The 22221-nt window shown below is 40.8% G+C and overlaps 1 protein-coding gene and 1 long non-coding RNA gene across 2 annotated transcripts in view; one reads left to right on the top strand and one right to left on the bottom strand.

The window, feature by feature from the left end:
* The window catches only part of LOC311025298 (protein phosphatase methylesterase 1-like), a gene marked incomplete at its 5' end in the record, with an annotated part of 249179 nt that extends 231919 nt beyond the window's left edge, over positions 1 to 17260 (bottom strand). Inside the window, 3 exons of the mRNA XM_084028148.1 lie at positions 13273 to 13377; positions 15497 to 15650; positions 17242 to 17260. Of these exons, the coding sequence (XP_083884274.1) occupies positions 13273 to 13377; positions 15497 to 15650; positions 17242 to 17260 (278 nt within the window). The remainder of the gene's footprint in view (positions 1 to 13272; positions 13378 to 15496; positions 15651 to 17241) is intronic.
* Positions 17261 to 19306: 2046 nt separating this feature from the next.
* On the top strand, positions 19307 to 21921 carry LOC311025747. Its single transcript, XR_014598419.1, has 3 exons — positions 19307 to 19364; positions 20077 to 20344; positions 20847 to 21921. It is a non-coding gene; the product is annotated as an uncharacterized lncRNA (long non-coding RNA).
* The last annotated feature ends 300 nt before the right edge of the window (positions 21922 to 22221 follow it).

Genomic DNA, 22221 nt, shown 5'->3' with positions numbered 1-22221 from the left:
ATGACAACGACGTTCAGTGAAATGTGAATGCCACTCCTCCTTCTGATGCATCGCATTTTGATTGAAACTCAACAAGAACTCTCCTCAAAACCATGACGAGATATTCAAACGGAGAACAGCGACCTCTTTTTGGGCAAATTAAATCAGTACGTGCATGAGAGTGACTAAACCGAGAAAAAGATGGCAGGAATGTTCCAAGGATGAATACTGTTGTACATCATGTGATAACTTATTTACTGGGCTGGAAGGTACAGCATGTATGTATCCCTGAGGGATGTTTATTTTCATTAACTACCAGCTATCAGACCATCTTTATTCCATCACCATGATTTAATAGGACTGCTTACTATTTCTTTATCTGGTGCACCTTGAGGGGACGGGATAGGGGTTTCAGGATAAAAAGAAAAGGCGTCTGTAATCATTCCCAGGGGCTAAGAGGGTGTTTACTTGAGCATCGACACACTCCCCTGAAATGACGGATTGCTGCCAGCATTAAATGGCTAATTCTGAACTATAATCAAAGTCTCTCACAGAAGGCTGGACATGATGTCTTTGGATATGAGGAGATACTTCAACTGTGTGGATCTAAAAATACATTTTTAAGTCCCAGCAAATGTGCTGCTCATGCTTTATCACAGTCTTTTGTTTTGGTGTGAAAGTGAGTGGGGGGGGGGGGGGGGGGCATATTCAATCTCTTAGCTTTACTTCGATTTGGATTTTATTGTAGAAGATGTTTGGAGTAATTATATGGTAATTATTTACCCTTTTAAAACTCTACAGAACCACAAACTGATCACTCAAATTAAGTAGATATAAAGAATCGGTGCAAGCTGAATAAATAGTATCATCATCAATACACTCATCATGTAGGTATGCTGCTTTAAATAATTCATGTTGAGTTCAATACAAAGTCCAGTTCACATATTCACAAGTCAGTGAATATTGAGCGACTGTAAAACGAAGCCGATAAGTAAGCGGTGGGTTTTACCTTAACGGCCTCCACAAACCAGCGGAGCAGCATCGCCTGGATCTGGCCGTCTGTCAGCTCGCTGTTGGCTGCTTGGATCTTGCTCTTCACCGTGTCCTCCAGCAGCAGGCGCCGCAGGCGCCAATAAAAGAACTGACGGGATGTTTGCCATTCAAGGATATCCTGCGATAAGCAAATGACAAAAGAAATAATAATGTTATTGCATCGTCTGTTATTAGAAGCTACTATCACCTACGTTTTGCAATTTATTAAATGTCAACACATAATTCGGCGCATTTCATTCTTTGTGAATTTATAGGGGACTAATTTTCTGCCCGTCTCAACCAATTCCTGTTCCTAGTACTCATTAGGGAAATCAGACTATCTGGCAAAAGAGGTCTGTGCTGTATATTTGGCTTGATTTGAGAAATGGCTGTTTATTTTGATTCCATAACATCAGGCTGTGGGTTCATAAAACAACTTACAGGATATGCAACGGTCTGTGTGTAGGAATCTTTTCATCTGTTGTGAATGTACAAGTGTAACACTGTTTATTCAGACCTGCAAACTCCTCAGAGGAAAAAAGGTGACAGTGTCACGGGGGGGATTTTTTTTTTGATGGTACTATGCAAATGAAACTAGTCTGAGCGTGACTTAACAAAACTCAGCATACTTTCTCAAAAATCATTGTCATTGAGGGATTTGCGCGGTAGCCAGGCGACCGTCTCATCCAATGGCGAGCTCAGTTGGCGCTGTGTGCTTCAAGATTCCGATTGGCTCAGAGAAATGTCAATTATAAGAAAGATTCTGAAGCAAGTGCTGAGATTCCGATTGGCCCAGAGAAATGTCAATTATTATTGTTCAATAAGGAAAAACCATGCAAAAGTGCATTCAACCTTTCTCCGTGAACAAAAACTACAGCTCCCATGATGCCCCGCGGCAAACCAGGAAGTGCAGCCCTCACGTCAAGTGCCGGTCCCTGTGATTCACTTATCAAAACTAAACAAACAAGTATGGATAAACACGGATGGAACAACAACGTTATAAATCCAAATATTATCTTTATGTGCCACAGCTTCACCATTTCATTAACTTTTAACTTCTATTGTCAGTAACTTAACTGCTTGGATCTACCGGAGCATAGCGTTATCGCGTTTGCTTTAACGTACAATACAGGGGAGCGGACAAAACACAGAGCGACGATACAGCATAGCGTTAGCAGACAACATGAAGCGTACAACATGAAAGCACACAAGAAAACAAGAACTTAATGCGGCGTTCACACCGGACGCGATAGACGCGAATACAATCGCGTGAGACGCGTGTATCGCGCCGCTTGATCATTTTGGACTATTCGCGTCATTCGCGTCATTCGCTTCATTCGCGCATGACGCTCATTTTTGAGGGGAGCCGGCGGGTCACGTCGGCGGACCCTCCTCCTCCGCCTCGGGGTACCCGATGCCAGAGTCCGTGAGCCTCCTCCGGGAGCCACGTCCCTCGCACCTCTCCCCAGAGTCGGGGCCACATTCGACCTCAGATCAGACGAGACAACTCGCTGAATTTAAGCATATTACTAAGCGGAGGAAAATAAACTATCTAGGATTCCCTCAGTAGCGGCGAGCGAAGAGGGAAGAGCCCAGCGCCGAATCCCCGTCCGACGGGCGGGCGGACGTGGGAAATGTGGCGTACGGAAGACCGATTGCCCGGTGTCGCGCGGGGGCCTGAGTCCTTCTGATAGAGGCTTAGCCCGTGGACGGTGTGAGGCCGGTACGGCCCCCGTCGCGCCGGGGTCCGGTCTTCCCGAGTCGGGTTTGGTAATGCAGCCCGTCCATCTCAGCTCATCTGTCTGTCGGCTTGAACTCGTCGCTGATTGGATGTCGCGGCGCGATGCCGCCTGAAAAGTTCGATATTTTCAACTTTATTCGCCTGAATCGCGTGTCATCGCGCCATTCACATTGGTTTTCAATGTAGAGTCGCCGCTCAATTCGCGTCTATCGCGTTCGGTGTGAACGCCCCTTTAAAGGAGTCATCACCAGGAAATCGCAATTTCTCTTGTTAAAACATGCATATCTGTGTTTGACCTCAGTTGAAACTTGCCTGAAAGGCTGGAGTTTGAAAGTGGCGCCGTTTTTTCGCTTCTGCTCTTTTTCCGAACAGGAATAGCACACAAGGGTGTGCATTCCTAAAGCACGAGATTTTGATTCTGCGCCTTCGGTGACGTCACCGTGGCGGCTACTTGCATAAGCCCACCCCTCTTTCACCACCCAACCCCGCCCCGTCCGCTACCTGAAATCGCCGAAGCGCCGCCATTATGTTTTGGAGTCTGCATGCAGGCAAGCCCCCCCGGCTCTGTCCTTCCTGCGGCGAATCAACGCGCGCCTCATTACATATTATACAATGCACATCCGGACCAGTCAAAACCTCGCGCGTAATCTCGCGTGATAAAATCGCGGTACGAAAAAGGGTCAGAACAAGCTCAATGTTTGATTAAAATTTTTTTTTTTTTTTCTAATAAGTTTTACGAATTGATCCAAAGCGATCCAAGGGGGGCTGGATACGTATAAAACCAGGTTATGACTCCTTTAAAGAGGAACTACACCATTGGGCTGCTGAACCTCGAACGGTTCTCAATGAATATTACTTGCGGGATTTTAGCTCTGGATTAACATACACAAAAATAAAAAATAAACTACACAAATGACATAACTGCACAGAAAACACAACAATAAGAATGATCCAATAATTGTTCGCAATTCTGGACCCCCCCCCCAAAAGAAAACTCTCCGGTTCTACACGATCCACGTGAATGACCAAATTGACCAAGAAAACGGCGATTGTCGCCGAAAAGCGACAAGTTTGCAGCTCTGTCTCACACTGTAAAGCAAGTGGACTGACGAAGGGAGGATTTTAGAACCCACTATTACAGATTCCTCTGCAGATGGACTTGAGTTGACCATGCAGACCACTGCATGTATTTTGGTCCATGCATCCCCGAAGTGAACAAGAATTGGATTTGTTGTGTTGACCATGGAGACAGTCTCTCAATCAGATTAAAGAGAGAACACACATTTTTCTCATTGTCCATCCAGTCGACTGTGTCTCTCTTTTCCAGTGTTTGGCTAATTTTGACATTTGGAATGCTAAGAGGTACAATCTTGGACCTGGTAACCCTATCCCCCCTTTCTCCCTAAGGGGCACATCATTTACTCAATTTGATTCATGCTTTTTTCCCTTCCCAGAGAAAATGTTTAACTATATTATCATACCTCCTAAAAATGTCACATATTGCTTATTTTAGAACTTAAAACCTTGGAACTTGCCTGCGTTCATTTGTACTCTACAAATAATAATAATTTTGAAGTTAACTTCGACAGCCAACAAGATTGTTTGCCTGTAGCACATAGGCCTACCTCTGGTAAACCACTACTCACCTACTAATACTCTATTTTGTTTCATTTCCTTCCTGAGAGGCTGCTGAGCCCCTCACACGTTGGAGGGTGATAAAGTCAAACAGTAGTAAATGTTTAACTACATCATCATACTGTGAGGACAATAAGTTCAGATGGTTATAAAAGGGACACTCATATAGTTTTTAGTCAATTCATATTTATATTTTCTGTTATTTTATCTAAAAGAATCACCGCTGTGCTCTAGTTCTTCCATCAGGCAATACAGGGGTGTAGTGGCCTCTTTACGCCACAAGAGGGAGTATTCCCCCTAATGAGCAACCCTGTCAAGAGTAAACACAGCATGTATTCTGCATCCGGCTGGACAGAAGCATAACTGTATTGCTGTGTTTTCTCAGGTGTAAGAAAACTGATAAAAGAGACATATAAAAAGAGTAACACCACAGAGTTATAGAGGTGGCGAGGTAGTTGGCCGAATATTCCTGCACTGTTATATGATGTTTTCTGTCGGTTATCCCTGTCACTCTGAAGCCGAAGCTAAAGCTAAGCTAAGCTAACTGCACGTGATGAGCCCCGTTATTAGCTAGGCCAAGTTACTGGGATATATAGAGAACTTACGGTGTGTTAGGTGTTCATATGTTTACACCAAAGCATAGATATGGTGTCAATGTAAAAGAGCCAGTGATATTTGTCTGTATATGTTAGAGTAAAAATGGTTGAATGTTAATACACAGTAACCAGGTTATAAATCCTAACACTTCATCATGGTGGTAGACAAACATCCCAATGAACACATCATTTAAATAGAACAGCGTATTAACGATTTATGGTCAAGATATTTTACTATGATGTGGAGAGATATCTATAGTGCCTACCTTGCAAACCATAAACAAACACTGAACCAACACGTGAAAACACGTGACCGGTAAAGGACAATCAGCAACAACGCGTAACGCCTGAGGGCATAAATAATACAACAGGGCCATCTATTGGCCAAAATAGGCAACTGCCTTACATTTGTATGTATGTCTACTGTCTACTGTCTGAGACAGTGTCCATCCTACCGGAGTCAAATTCCTTGTATGTGTGCATACTTGGCTAATAAAGCTGATTCTGGTTCTGAATCTCCCAAGCTGATGTGCTGCTCCTTTCTTGAGTCTTGCTGCAGACAAATGATAGCCTGACTTGTCACTTCATCGACTATTCATATTAGAAACAAGTTAAAAAAGTAAAAAAAAATGTCTATTCTATTACTTAATAACTAAACTTAAACTAAATTAATAACTAAACTTTTTTAGACACAATACAATGACTTTATGAATTTATTTGACATACTTTAATATCACTTTTTAATGGAATACTATGTAATGACTCTTATAAGACTTGTTATAACATACTATATCGCGACTTTGTTGTCCTGCAATATAATTATTTTTTAACATTTTACTCCATTGATTTTTAAAACCATATTATACTATGACTTTTACATTTCTTGACAAAACATACTATGATTTTTTGTATTACTTTCATCATACTATACGACCACTTTTATTCAATATGCTACACTATGACTTTTTGAGATGTACTATTTTAATTTGTTTTCCTCGCATACTATACAATGTCTATTTCATGAATATTTGACATACTACAACTTGTTTTGACATACTATGAATATGAATATGCATGCATTCTTTATAGATTTTTCAATAATGCATACAAATGGTCTGTCTCCTTCATTTCTGACCACAGATGCAAAGAGGTTGTACAATTAAATTCAAAAACTTTATTTGTCCCCGAGGGCAATAACAGGCACACAGAGTAGCTGTACAATAATATATGCTGACACAAAACAAAGCAAGCAATACTGTACAGATTGAGATGATATATACAGATTTACACAGACAGATATCTACTAGAAAATAAATAATAGTTCTATAAACTATAAATAATCCGAAATAAATCCTGTGTGTGTGTGTGTGTGTGTGTGTGTGTGTGTGTGTGTGTGTGTGTGTGTGTGTGTGTGAGAGGAGCTTCCCAAAAACAACAAAAACGTCCTCTGTGCTGCTCGGGAGCCGCCTCACCCTTTGGCTGGTGGGTGAGGCGGGTGGTGTCATCCTTCTCATCTGGTCCTGTAGTCCTCCATCCTTCTCATCTGGTCCTGTAGTCCTCCATCCTTCTCATCTGGCCCTGGAAGATGAGTCTAGGTCTTCCACATGGTCTCTTCTTGTTGGAAGTCTGGTGCAGTGTGTATAATCCTGAAGGTCTGAAATTATATTATAAACAATGGAATACTATTCTAGAAAGCTCCTATAATAAATACATCCCACTGATGTAAAGTTAACTTTTATGTCATTACTGGTACTGTAGTTTTAGGAGATTACAGAGATTAGTCTCTGTAGGAGATTACTCACTCAGTCCACTGGTCCTGTAGTCCTCCATCCTTCTCATCTGGTCCTGTAGTCCTCCATCCTTCTCATCTGGTCCTGTAGTCCTCCATCCTTCTCATCTGGTCCTGTAGTCCTCCATCTTTCTCATCTGGTCCTGTAGTCCTCCATCCTTCTCATCTGGACCTGTGGTCCTCTATCCTTCTCATCTGGTCCTGTAGTCCTCCATCCTTCTCATCTGGTCCTGTAGTCCTCCATCCTTCTCATCTGGTCCTGTAGTCCTCTATCCTTCTCATCTGGTCCTGTAGTCCTCCATCCTTCTCATCTGGTCCTGTAGTCCTCTATCCTTCTCATCTGGTCCTGTGGTCCTCTATCCTTCTCATCTGGTCCTGTAGTCTTCTATCCTTCTCATCTGGTCCTGTGGTCCTCTATCCTTCTCATCTGGTCCTGTAGTCCTCTATCCTTCTCATCTGGTCCTGTAGTCCTCTGTCCTTCTCATCTGGTCCTGTGGTCCTCTATCCTTCTCATCTGGTCCTGTAGTCCTCTATCCTTCTCATCTGGTCCTGTGGTCCTCTATCCTTCTCATCTGGTCCTGTAGTCCTCTATCCTTCTCATCTGGTCCTGTAGTCCTCCATCCTTCTCATCTGGTCCTGTAGTCCTCTATCCTTCTCATCTGGTCCTGTGGTCCTCTATCCTTCTCATCTGGTCCTGTAGTCTTCTATCCTTCTCATCTGGTCCTGTAGTCCTCTATCCTTCTCATCTGGTCCTGTAGTCCTCCATCCTTCTCATCTGGTCCTGTAGTCCTCCATCCTTCTCATCTGGTCCTGTAGTCCTCCATCCTTCTCATCTGGTCCTGTAGTCCTCCATCCTTCTCATCACCAACTATGACTCAGAAGGTAAATCTTTTAAAAAGAGACACGCTATATTGCCATGAAATCCGGTGTTCCAATCACTTCCATGGCCACAGGTGTATAAAAGCAAGCACCTCGGCATTCAGACTGTTTCTGTTTCCTCTCAGGAGCTCAGTGAATTCCAGCGTGGTCCTGTGATAGGATGCCACCTGTGCAACAAGTCCAGTCGTGAAATTTCCTCGCTCCTAAATGTTCCACAGTCAACGGTCAGTGCGATAATAACAAAGTGGAAGCGATTGGGAACAACAGCAACTCAGCCAAGTGATAGGCCACGTAAAATGATGGAGCGGGGTCAGCGATGCTGAGGTGTATAGTGCGCAGACAGAGGTCACCAACTTTCTGCAGAGTCAATCGCTACAGACCTCCAAACTTCATGTGGCCTTCAGATGAGCTCAAGAACAGTGCATAGAGAGCTTCATGGAATGGGTTTCCATGGCGATCAGCTGAAGTCATCATCATCATCCTCTTCATTGCTGTCCTCGGAGATCCTCTGCCTCTTCACACTTACCTGTGCGTCCTCTTCTCTGCTTCTCTTTGTGTTGCAGCCTGAGGTTGAGGGAGTGGAATCTTCTGGCCCCTGAGGAACCAAGGATGGATCTTCTTCAGGACGGCTCACACCAGAAGGGACGGAGACGGAAGGACAAAAGGGAAGGCGACCGGGAAACATCTCTTTACGAAATCCCTGCCAGACGCTGAGAAGAGTGAACTGCTGAAGTCTGAAGTCATCATCTTCGTCTTCATCCACTTCCTCCTCTTCATCCTCGTCATCAGAAGCCTCAAACATGAAGCTGTAGCCAGAATCATCGCTCGTCCATCCATCGTCCTGAACGTCCTCCTGCTCGCTGTCCTCATCTTCGGAGAAGTCTCCAAAAAAACCCAACCTGACCTACCTCATCCACGAGTCCATACTCACGTCCACCTCGTGCAGGACGGCCGATGACGTCGTTGGCACCAACTGAGGGGGAAGAAAATTCAAAGTATAAGGATTTATCATTGATTTAAACCAAGCAATAATCCTGTTTAAATTAGCCAATGTTAAAATTCTAAAAAAAATTAAAATGTTTTGACTTCACACATATATAGTATAAGTATATTCAATATGTGGCTGAAAAAGAGTTTAAAAATCAATACATTTTTGTGATCGGAAACTAAATGATTGAAAATATGAGGCTGTTTACTGTTAACAGCATTAAGATGAATTAAACCAATAATAATAATAACAATAATAACAATTACTATTATTTTAGCTGTTAATATTAACATATTCTGTATACATTATTATAATACCCAATACAAAATATACCAATATTAATAACTATATTAATATAATACAAAAACATGACTGTAATGATATGTTATTATTATGATTATTATTAATCATAATAATCATAAAATGGTGTAAATATTCATGTTGTTGTTATATAGCGATGTAAATAACCTCAATAATACTATAAATATGATTGCAATCATCACTAGTGATTACTTTGTGCAAAGACATGTATTCTGCACCAAAGAATAGTCGGGACTTCAGTTCTTCTTCCAATCTCCCAACGCTAACACTGATAACAAAAGAGAGCATGCTTTAACAGGTGGCTCAGACTCCAATGAGAAAACATGCACTTATAGGCCAACTATTTTACCTCAACCAGATGCTTACATATTATTTTTGGCTAAATAGCAGAGCATTTTGTTCTTATGATCTAAATCTTACTTGTTCAAGGTCATTCGGGCTGCAGGTTTTAACTGAATACACACGAGGCTTTTCTTTCCTAAAGGTTTTTTGAAGGCATTAATAGTAGTAGATGCTCCTCAGACACAAATCATGGGAATGCTCTTTGTTTAGTCAACTATATAAAAAAACAGACTGGGAAAGTCAACAAAAAGGTCCTTCTAACCCTAATGCTGTAAACCTCATACATGGACCAAATGGCTGCTCTCTATTGATTGCCACCATTAACAAGCATATGGTTCCAGCCACAAACATAAAGCAGAAACATAATTTATCAGATGTGAGTATGATCTACATGATTCTAAATACTGAATTAACTACAAGGGAGTCTGTTTGGTGAGCCACACTTTGCTGGGGGACACTAAGTAGAAGGTAAGCTCAGATGATACATTCATTATAATATGCAGTTGAGATTCTGTTTCTTTCAGCTGGCTTTGATCTCACTACTTCATTGAAAATGAATAAATGTCCAGAAAAAACACACAATACTGAACACATGGCAGAAAGAAACTAAGAAATCTGAGCAGAGAAAATTATGGTGCAACAGGCAGTTTGACATAAATCATCAAAACAAGGAAAATAGAAAATAAAGCTATTGATCACATGAACTGTGATCCACTCACAGTATCAGTGGGCTTTTCTGCATACAGCTTTGAATATCAAACGACTTCAGTCAGAAATGAACTTGACTGATGCAAAAATACAGACTTACTCCAATGCAAGGTATTTACACATGTTCTCGTCCATCTCGTGGCTGTTTATCAAACTCAATGAGTGGGCCAAAAACACAAACAGTCTAACTCTCGAAGTGGAGAAAAGGGAGCTGCACTCTCACCCCCTGATCTCCAGCAGTCGACTCTTGCTGGTGACTGAGAGGACGTCTTCATTCGTTCCGTCGAATGTTGACAACAAAGAATATCTTCAACAGGAATCATTTTGTGACGAGGGGCTACAATTCTTTGAGGGTCCGTCACTGTGGTATTATCCAGCCACCGTGTTGTCCTTCTGTAAAAAAGAAAAGAAGAAAAAACGACAAGTTTAGAACGGCCATAAATTGTTCTCCTTTTTGGCATACGGGACGTGGACAACTCATAACGCACATAACATTTAAATCAGCAAATGTAAGAAAACCATGAGTGCATCATGTAATAACAGATTGGCATGTAATGTAAACTATGACGCTCGATTAATCTTTTAAAGGTTTGATACGTAAACATGCTATTTATACACTTTTCCAACATGTATGCATGTTAGGAAATTGGGATGCTTTTAGAAAAAATAACGTAAACTTGCCCTGAAAAAGTAGAAATACCTCATTTCTTGGTGACAAGTTATGAATGGAAAAATGCGTCTGAGAAGTGAAAGTCACATTTCAGCTTTACAATGTCAGCTTTGCTACTGTGCTCCATGCTGTGGGACACTTCTAAAACGTGTTAAAAGCACAGTCATTATTTGTAATAATGGATATTTTCATGTTTAACTACATCATCATACTGTGAGGTCAATAAGTTCAGATGTTTATAAAAGGGACACTCGTATTTTTTATTTATTTCATATTTATATTTTCTGTTATTTTATCTAAAATAATCACTGTGCTCTTGTTCTTCCATCAGGCAATACAGGGGTGTAGTGGCGTCGTTACGCCACAAGAGGGAGTATCCCCACAAATGAGCAACCCTGTCGAGGAAACACAGCCCATACACACAGTATGTATTCTGCATCCGGCTGGACAGAAGCAGAACTGTATTGCACTGTGTTTTCTCAGACTGTCCAGTAAAGCAATTGAATGAAGCCACACCGCGTCTTTATTGAAGTGTGCAACATCAGCCACAGCAGAGAGTCAAAGGGCTGGTGGCGCTGTTTCAATAGGCTGCTGGCTGTTTCATTGTGTTCCGTCTCTATCTGGACTATACACAATGGACGATTAAAGCAGTCTTGCTTACTTGAACTTTATTGCATGAGTGCAGTCATCATCTCACAACTGTAACGTTATCTCAACTGGTTCGCGAGCGCGGTGTAACCTCTAGATCAGTCCCCCATACAACAGTACTTAAATAAACAGTCCTATTGTTACACTGGCGAGGGAGACGGTCAAAGAGGTGTTTATGTATGAGTGCGTCCACTTCAGCGGGAAATGAATAGTGATAGTCATCAACTACTTTCAAGAATGTTTCCTGAACCACTCCTGAACCAATGTTGCTGTATTACAGGAGCATCATCTTACAATGCTCCATAAACACATCCAGTAAGATCCGTCAGTGCAGGCGTGCTGCACAGTGCTGAATAAGATAATATTTCAACCATTTGGAAAACAATTCATAGAAGCAAAATGTAGGTATTTTTGTTAAAAATCAAAATGCATTCCTGTTACTCTAGATTTACAGTCAATATATGAGAAATATGCAGCCGTTTAGCTGCAACAAAGTTAAACCTCAACATGATGAACGATCAATTCAAATCATTTCGAAAAGGAAAAATGGCAATTCCTCACAGTATTTTGCATGCCTGTAGCACATCCCTCCACTGGTACACCCCTGGCCACAATTCTTACAAACATGTGGTTTCTCTCCAGCATGCACCCTCATGTGATACATATACATGTGGGGTTCTGAGTGAATTCTTTTTGCCACAGAAAGTTGCAGGATTTCATCCAGTGACTCCGCTAAAATCAAAGAGAAACATTTTTCCCCCCAGAGTTGGATTATCTATGATTACTTTAAATTTTAAGACAGTTTCTCATTTGTAGATATTTCCAAAAATGTTGTTAGCCTTTGTAACAGATGTGGATAGGGCATGAAAGGACCCAAGGACTTGTTTTCCAGCATTTTACATTATTTTAATATTACAGTATATACGAAGAGCTATTTAAATTGGCAGGAAAACATTGAAACTCAACAACAAATCTACTCAAAACCATGACGAGATATTCAAAGGGAGAACAGCGACCTCTTTTGGGCAAATTAAATCAGTACGTGGATGAGAGTGACTAAATTAGGCCAATGCTGTCTCAAAAAGATGCAGAAAAACTCGTCCATGCATTTGTTACCTCAAGGCTGGACTATTGTAATTCTTTATTATCAGGCTGCTCTAATAAATCTCTTAAATCTCTCCAGCTGGTCCAGAATGCTGCAGCTCGTGTTCTGACTAAAACCAGAAGAAGGGATCACATTTCTCCTGTATTAGCTTCTCTGCACTGGCTCCCAGTACAATCCAGAATAGAATTTAAAATCCTTCTCCTCACTTACAAGGCTCTTAATGGACAGGCACCATCATATCTTAAAGAGCTCATTAAACCCTACTGTCCTCCTAGAGCACTACGCTCTCAGAATAAAGGGTTACTTGTAGTTCCTAAAGTCTCCAAAATTAGAACAGGGGCCAGAGCTTTCAGCCATCAAGCTCCTCTTCTGTGGAACCGTCTTCCGGTTCTGGTTCGTGAGGCAGACGCTGTTCCCACATTTAAGAGTAGGCTTAAAACCTTTCTCTTTGACACCGCTTATAGCTAGGGCTGGCTCAGGTTTGCACTGAGCCAGCTCTTGGTTAAGCTGCTATAGGCCTAGACTGCTGGGGGATTATAGTGACACACTGAGCCTCTCTCTCTCTCTCTCTCTCTCTCTCTCTCTCTCTGTGTATGTTCCACGGAATATGTTCAAGGTAGTCAAGGAAATTCAGAACATAGCCGTGCAAGAATTAGCTGCTCAAAATACAATACACATGAATTGCATAAAGTGCTAATTTTCTATACTAAGCTGAAGTTAGACAGCACACTGGTCTCAAGAAAAGGCTAAATCTGAAATGACCTAGTTGGCTTTGAATGCTCTGGGTGATTTCCACACCAAAAGTGTCAAATATCATATAAATATTTTCTGACAAACACAAGAAGGATATATCTTTGCCATTTTCATTTTCCACCTCAACATCTTCCATGGTTTCAAAGTAGTGACTCCAGGGCAGGGGCGAGAAATCTCTCTTCCGTCCAGGTCTGTATAGAAAAAAAGAGCAAAAGTGTAAAGCAATCTCATATTGCAACAGGATAATTAAAACGGTCAAATGCTACTACATTGAGTCCCAAATAGATTAAAGAAGATACAGATTAAAGATTGATGATGGGACACAAGTAATGCAAACAATAAATTGTGAAATTCAGTAATATATTATTATTATATATCTATTATTATAGACTGGTTACCTGTCTGTCTCTACATGTCAGCCCTGTGATAGACTGGTTACCTGTCTGTCTCTACATGTCAGCCCTTTGATAGACTGGTTACCTGTCTGTCTCTACATGTCAGCCCTGTGATAGACTGGTTACCTGTCTGTCTCCACATGTCAGCCCTGTGATAGACTGGTTACCTGTCTGTCTCTACATGTCAGCCCTTTGATAGACTGGTTACCTGTCTGTCTCTACATGTCAGCCCTGTGATAGACTGGTTACCTGTCTGTCTATACATGTCAGCCCTGTGATAGACTGGTTACCTGTCTGTCTATACATGTCAGCCCTTTGATAGACTGGTTACCTGTCTGTCTCTACATGTCAGCCCTGTGATAGACTGGTTACCTGTCTGTCTATACATGTCAGCCCTTTGATAGACTGGTTACCTGTCTGTCTCTACATGTCAGCCCTGTGATAGACTGGTTACCTGTCTGTCTCTACATGTCAGCCCTGTGATAGACTGGTTACCTGTCTGTCTATACATGTCAGCCCTGTGATAGACTGGTTACCTGTCTGTCTCTACATGTCAGCCCTGTGATAGACTGGTTACCTGTCTGTCTCTACATGTCAGCCCTTTGATAGACTGGTTACCTGTCTGTCTCTACATGTCAGCCCTGTGATAGACTGGTTACCTGTCTGTCTCTACATGTCAGCCCTGTGATAGACTGGTTACCTGTCTGTCTCTACATGTCAGCCCTGTGATAGACTGGTTACCTGTCTGTCTCTACATGTCAGCCCTGTGATAGACTGGTTACCTGTCTGTCTCTACATGTCAGCCCTGTGATAGACTGGTTACCTGTCTGTCTCTACATGTCAGCCCTTTGATAGACTGGTTACCTGTCTGTCTCTACATGTCAGCCCTGTGATAGACTGGTTACCTGTCTGTCTCTACATGTCAGCCCTGTGATAGACTGGTTACCTGTCTGTCTCTACATGTCAGCCCTGTGATAGACTGGTTACCTGTCTGTCTCTACATGTCAGCCCTGTGATAGACTGGCGAGTCCAGGGTGAACCCTGACCATCACCAAACAGGACGCAGACATTAGACCTGTCTCTTTGGAGACCACTCACCCTTAAATGTACATTAATATCTCCAGACACTGCTTTTCGTGTAATGAATGCTCCTGACATATCTAAGCTCATGTCGGTTAACATAACGGATCAAATAGTTTAACCTAAAATACATAATTATTGTTATAATGCTTAGGTTGCATTCCAAAGCTACGTGCTAAAACTCTGGCATCCATGGCAGCAACAGCTAGCTTAACTCCCGCTAGCTAACGCGTTGGCTTCAGCAGGCCTTTGAACAAACTGCGGAGACGCAGAGAGCATCGGTGGGATGGTGGAAGCTATAAAAAGTAACGTTAGACAGCACGCTAAATCATCCTGCTTCACTGCCATCTACTGGATATGAAATCAACTACAACACACCAGTGTTTACAACATTTCTTATGATTTGAAAATGCTCTTAATGTAAATGATTTGCCCACTGAAGATTGTGCTCATTGTTAGAACTCCTTCAATTTGGTTCTTCATAGGAGGTGACTGTGAATTACTTTGAAATGTGGAATGGTGATGTTTTTATGTGAGTTTGCGCTTGAAACTTAAAAGCTTGTAACTTGCCTGCGTTCATTTGTACTCTCCAAAAGTAAAAGCTTGTTAATAATAATTTGGAAGCTGCTGAGCCCCTCACACGTTGGAGGGTTTCATCCCCACTCCAAAATGCCACTAATACGAAGCAAAATGACTTAGTGGACTAAAGCGAGCAGCCAAGACGAGAAAGGCTGCATCGGGGACACTCGTCTGGAAAAACTTCATCCTACAATGACGGAATCTGCATTGCTGCGTCATTGTGCTGTATCCGAGCTGGATTCGAACCGGTGAAGACCTGGCCAGAGTCTCCTGCGCATGGGCATTGCGCACTCTTTCTTTAAGGACCTGCTCTAACCACTCGGCCACCGCGCGGTGGTGTATTGTGGTGTCACTAGAACCTTTATTCAACATGAGCTCGAAGGTCCATAGGTCCTGCTGCTTATGACTGCCTGCAAAGACACATATGGAAACCATTTCATCAATCAAATAGCGTATAGCAAAGACGCTGAAATTAAAGAACAGCTCCATAAATATTCTATTATGAACATGCACTGAGTTTCTAATTCGTTATGAGGTATTATGCTCACAGTGAACACCGCCCAGGAGAGTGCAGAGTGTCCTCCTCCATGAAGCAGAAGCAGCACAGGACCATTGGCTCCACTGCAGAAAATTCTGAAAATGTTCAAGGTAGTCAAGGAAATTCAGAACATAGCCGTGCAAGAATTTATGGAGGACTAAACATGACTTAAGTATAAATAAATAAATAAATAAATAAATAAATGAATAAATAAATGTATAAATAAATACAGGAATAAATAAATAAATGCTGAAATGAATAAAAAAATAAATAAATGCATAAATAAATAAATAAAAGAATGAATAACAGAATAAATAAATAAATAAATGCTTTATATTTATTTCTACATTTCTGTTCACCTACATTTATTTATTTCTGTATTTCTGTGTCCATATGTTAATGAAGTAGGAGGTCCTAACCTCAGTCAACAGCATGATTGGTTACAGGAGCTTGCTCGATTCGGGCCTACTACTTCTGCCTTACTAGCGGAGCTGATTCCTGTACAGGGATGTTGCTGGCTACTAGCCCGCCCGCTCAGCTAACCGTTAGCTGCAGTTGTTGACATTTGTTATTTATGTAGCTCTGGTTTAGTAATGGCATTTTTGTACGAGCGATTGCGAATGAATTACGATCATTAGCGAACGATTTAGAGAACCATGCAACCAACGACTATGTTCAGTTTCGTCTGGATAGATTGATGGATGACTTGGCTCAGCTCAACGCCGATATGGATGTGGAAATGGAGCTAGCAGTGTTAGACGGTCTTGAAGAAGTCGCCCGCCAACTTTACACCCTGTCAGAGTCAGAAGAAGGGACCCTTGGACGTCCGTCGTACAATATACCCCCCACTTTAATCGAAGCACACCTACTGCGGGGGCACACTGCTGGGGAAATAGCACAGGTGTTCGGAGTGTGCGAGAGAACAATTCGTCGGAGGATGGCACAGTACGGAATAGGGTAATTTTTACTCCTAACGCTACATTGTCTGTTTGTCTGGTTTCCCGTGTCTCGTCTTTTAAAGGTGGCAATATATGTGTGCAAATTCACAGAGATATTTAACTAGCTAGTGTTTATTGATGGTAATGTTGCTCACCTTATCTCCAAATACCACTGGGAAATATACTGTGTTTATCTTATATAGTCTAACGTTAGGTGCACATTTGAGTCCAAGCTTTTAGTATAAATTGTTCATGATATCAACATTTATACAATAATATGTCTCCTTGCACTGCTTTGAGTTTTGCACTGAGTTGAAGTTAACTAAAAATTAACTAACGTTACTGATATTAACTTACATTAATATGCACTGGGAATAGGTCTAACAATACTTGATTATATAGGCCTATATGCTTTGGTTTTCAACGACAGATGGACTGGTGACTAACATGCTTATATTACTGACAAACTTAGTGTAGGAGCCAACATTGGTTTGGCCTGTATTATTAATTGTTTATCCTGCACACGCTCTTTGGTTCCTATCATTTCCGGCAATTAACACCTGGGTGTGTTATGTCTCAGACAAGACAACACTGAGCCTCTTGGCGGCCTTTTAAATTGGACAATTAGTCGCTACACTTAGTTTATCATATGTACTCCTTACAGGTAGTGGATTTGTGCTGCTGCATTTGTTGATACTGTACATGGGTGCCATTAATTAACATCTTCAGTTTGTCAGATGATCTGTAACCCTATTTCTGGAGTAAAAAGTGAACAGAGTCAGATGTGACATTTCAGCACAATTGCATTAGTTTGACACATGATAGTGTTGCATATATAAACTCATACAATACGAAAGATTTTAACTTAAATTATAAATAAAATGTATAAACTTCTACAGGACACAGCAGCTGAATTTAGACTAAACAGCAATGAGGTTTGTTTTAGGAGACACCGATTTAAAATAATCGTCGTTTTGTTTTTACTGTGAGATGGGTGACATTTCTTCGTTGCCTCTTGTGACTTTTTTCTTGTTATTTTTGATGATCAGAGTCCACAATCTATTAACTCCAATAGAGGACAACAATCTGGATGAAACTGTGACCCAAATTCTGCAGCAGCATCCCATGTCTGGATACAAAATGATGGTTGGGCACCTGAATGCACAAGGCATACGCATACAAAGTAAGGAATTGTATTCATTACCCATTCATTTGTTCAGGGGTTATTTGATGTTGGGATTTGGCCTACTTGCCGATTTACTCACAATGTGAGGAAGCTGCTTTATTTAGTGCTAGTCTGGATTTTATCTGGATTTGTGAATTCACTGCCAGATTGGGGAATGCTTTACTTTTTTTCTGTACACCATATCTGTGATTTTTTTTGCCTATTATAGGACAGCGTGTCCAGGAATCCATGCGGCGAGTGGATCCTGGTGGAGTTTTGATGCGCACCCTTCAGCTGAACCCAAGAAGGCGTAGGAAGTACTCTGTTAGAGCACCGAACAGTTTATGGCACATCGATGGAAATCACAAACTGATAAGGTATCGAAAAAACATTAACCATCTCAAGCATCCACTTTATTGTAGATTGTACTACTGTAAGATACTTACTACCCAGTTTAGTGTATATCCAGAGCAGTAACAAAAGCTCATCTACAATTTTAATTAACCTACAAGTATCACTGCAAGCCGGACTGGGATTTATCAATGGTGGATGGATCAAATTATTTAATCCATCAGTGTTCTTGTGCATGCAAATCAGTTTTACTGATTTCTACCAGCATCAAAATTAAGAGTAATGCTGGTTGGTTCTTTGAACTTTTAGGTGGGGTGGCTTTTTAAAGTGGTCCGAACAGGTCAGTTAGAAACTGTGATAAACCTTCTGTTTTTGGCACAGTACTGAAATTATAATCTTTGTATATACAGTCTGACAGGGGCTAAAATGGCTACGGCTCCCACACTGTGCACCCAATATTCCCAAATTAAAGTGGCACTCGACATTTTAACCTCAGCCATTGTCTTCTATGAAATCTAATATGCTGGAGTACAGTGCTAAAAACAGAAAATGTCAGTGACCAAAGACTAAAAACTCTTAAAAAAGACAACTTGCAGCTGGCCTCAAAGGCTATTTTTAATCAAAATACTCACCAGAACCTTGTATAAATTCGGGTGTGGGTGTACATTTTGTGAGCTGGATTGAATACAAAGAAATGGTGACCTAGAAGTATATCAGGATTTTATTTAAGTTTGTGTGTTAAAGATTTCAGATAAAGAAGTTCTGATCAAATAGGCATATACAGTATGCTCTGTGTAAATCTGGCCTCAACTTGCACATACAGAGATGCATGATGCAGGTAGTGGTACTGATCTTAATCTGTTCTCATGCATATCTATTTCAGATGGCGTATTGTTGTGCATGGTGGTATTGACGGCTTTAGTCGTTTGATTGTATACTTGAGTGCCGCCACCAACAGTCGTGCAGCAACAGTCCTAAAAAGCTTTCTGGAAGCTGTCGATGTCTATGGTGTGCCATCACGTGTGAGGTCAGATAAAGGCGGGGAAAATGTTGATGTTGCACGCTACATGGTGGCTAATAGAGGACTGAACAGGAATTCACACATTGCTGGCAGGAGTGTCCATAACCAAAGGTAACATAATCTTCCATTCAACATTTATCAAAATAACACTTTGTAAAAGATGGCAATATAAACTGACTTAACCTGTCTCTTCAAGTCTATCTTAATACAATCAAGCTTTTGTGGCAGCAGATTATGAGCTTTTCAACATTAACGTTAGTGTAAATATCAAAAGAGTTGTTCTCTAATTGTCTCTCTGTAATCTATACTGACCAGGAGAACATTACTATTCTAGTGTGATTCCAATGTAAGTGATGACAAATCTAGTCCTCATTCTGTAGTTCAGCTGAACTTCATTCTGAAGCATATATGAGGCTTCAGCAGTCACAGAACAAGGCCAGCCATCACTTACAATAGAATGGTTAGCATTAGATTTTCCACAGCCAGTATAGATGGACAGAGGAACAACTACAGCAACAAAAAACTCTTTCATCATACATGTGGGCATGTGAGCATTGTTTGAAGACAAACTTGAAAAAATCAACTTATCCTTTAAGAGAATTAAAATTAAACTTTGTCATTAACTGTTATTTAGAGTGAATATTGAATACATCACTTATTACTTACGTATTTAATTCAGTTCTAATTTACTGTGCTTATCATTGATGGGAGTGTTGTCATACACCAACAGTAGGTAAAAGTATTAGGTAAAGGTATTTTCCCTGTATATTTTGTTTTTGTTCATTGTAGGTAGAATAAATAGTTTTTCCTTTATACCCATCAGAATCGAAAGGCTCTGGAGAGACGTTTATGTGGGAGTTCTTGATCTCTTCTACACCATCTTTACCAACCTTGAGAGAGAAGGCCTTCTCAATCCTGACAATGAAATGCATCTCTATGCTCTGCACTGGTGCTTTGTGCCCCACATACAGAAGCACCTTCAGTTTTTCCAGCGTGGCTGGAACTGCCACAGACTACGCACTGAGGGCAACCAGTCACCGCTGCAACTGTGGACTCGCCATGAGCATGAGGCGCAGCAGGGCCCCATACAGGTTTGGATTTATTCAGTAATTCTGTTTTACTTTAACTTTTAATTTCCTACATGGGATATTGGCAACATTATCTCTACTTTATGTCCATTATAAAGTGCATGTATCAGTAGCAAAATGTAACTATAGTAGCCTGTTGTTCAGGAACTAAATGTGATGGATTTATACTGCCTATCATTGTCACTTTCAACACAATAAGGTATTGCTACAATGTTGTGGTCAAACAAGGAGCAGTGATTTAGAGAGAAAATGATACATCTTAGCTCTCAAAATTAATGTATTGGCTCTTGGAAATTGTAGTCAAGCTCTTTCCAATGCCATAGCTGTTTTTGGGGCATAGATACAGAATCCCAGATGATAAACAGGTGATATTTCAAACTAGCTTCTGTAAAATGAATTAATATGACTTACAGTTCTGTAGACATATTGACCATAAAAATCTTTAAGACTTTGATTTTGATTGACCCTTTATCCTACCGTTTAACCTCAGCTCTTGCAATTGCAGGTTGACACGGAGTTTGGAGTTGACTGGACCGGACCGTGTGGTCACCATCAGCCTGGTGTTGTGGTCCCTGAAGTTCAGCTGCAGCGCTCACTGACTGACCAGGAAGTTGGAAGTCTACCAGACCCTGATTGCCCTCTGTCCAATGTGTTAGATGTCTATGTACAAAGTGTGAGCTTATTATCAGAAATGCTCCAGTAAATCCATATTGCTCTAGTTCTGATAAAGAAGCCGGTATTATGGTTTAGCAGTTCTGATATCTTTGTTTCAAGTGTCTAAAATGATTTAAAAAGAATGGTAATGACAGCATTTTTATTTTATACCAGATGTCATAAAACTTGCTGCATTGTACAATATGACTGCAAACAAACTTTTTGCAATAAGCAATTTATGTCTATTACTATTAATGAACTTTTTGTGAACCATTAAGTTTAAACATTGAAAACCATTATGGTTATGTAACAGAGCCTTGTATGATAAACTGTCCTGTAGTTATCAAGATAACTTGTTTTGAAGTATTAATTTCACATGTGATTGGAGACTTAAGTCTCTGAATCAGAAGGCTCGAGAAACTGCAACATGCATCCTGTTTCAGAACAAAACCACAAATAAAGAACAGCAACAACTCACTTTGTCTCTGTAACAGTCTCCTGAGCTTTAATACAATTGTGAACAGTGAGATTAAACCTAAAAGACAATGGTATAGACATGAAGCAAATAACAAATATGCTTCACCACATCACAAGCATGCAGACCTTTTTAATGCACCAGTGTTACACACACTGGCAGAACTAGGCCCTAGTTGATATCACTCTTTCAAATGCTTTTATGCTGCAATCCAAATTTTGTTGCTGGACAACAAATGTACACTAAGGTGTACAGTGATATATTGATGTGTCCTTAGACCAGTCCAAACCCAGTGTCAGTGCTACAAATAGCAGCAAGAATGTCTCTTTCAAAGTTAGAGGACTCTTTGTAATGTCCTGGAAGTTTAAGCAGGTGGAAGAACTGGGGAAGTTGCTCTCCACCACGTTAACATCCAAGTGTCTGGGCAGCACATTCCACCCTATCCAGAACTGCAGGAGTTTCCCCAAGGATGCTTGGAGACGCTACCAAAATAGAGAAGAAAGTCAACATTTATTTTATTGCCTGAAATGATTTTGTATCATCAATCATAAATGAAGTTGAAAAAAGAACGTAATTTGACTTAATTTCTTTGAATCTCTTTGCTGCCTCTGTAGGATTTGGTGCAATTTGCCAATCTAAAAGTAGTTGTTCAAATGTTCAAATTAATACTGGATCAATTAATATACAGAGAGCAACAAGTTATTGAAATAAATTATGTAATGTTTAATTACGTAACAAACCAGGGAAGCCT

This window comes from Eutrigla gurnardus, assembly GCF_963514095.1.
Source record: "Eutrigla gurnardus genome assembly, chromosome: 15".
In the NCBI taxonomy this organism is placed as follows: Eukaryota; Metazoa; Chordata; class Actinopteri; order Perciformes; family Triglidae; genus Eutrigla; species Eutrigla gurnardus.
Note: the sequence above shows the minus strand (reverse complement) of the source record. Positions and strands in the feature narration are given on the sequence as shown.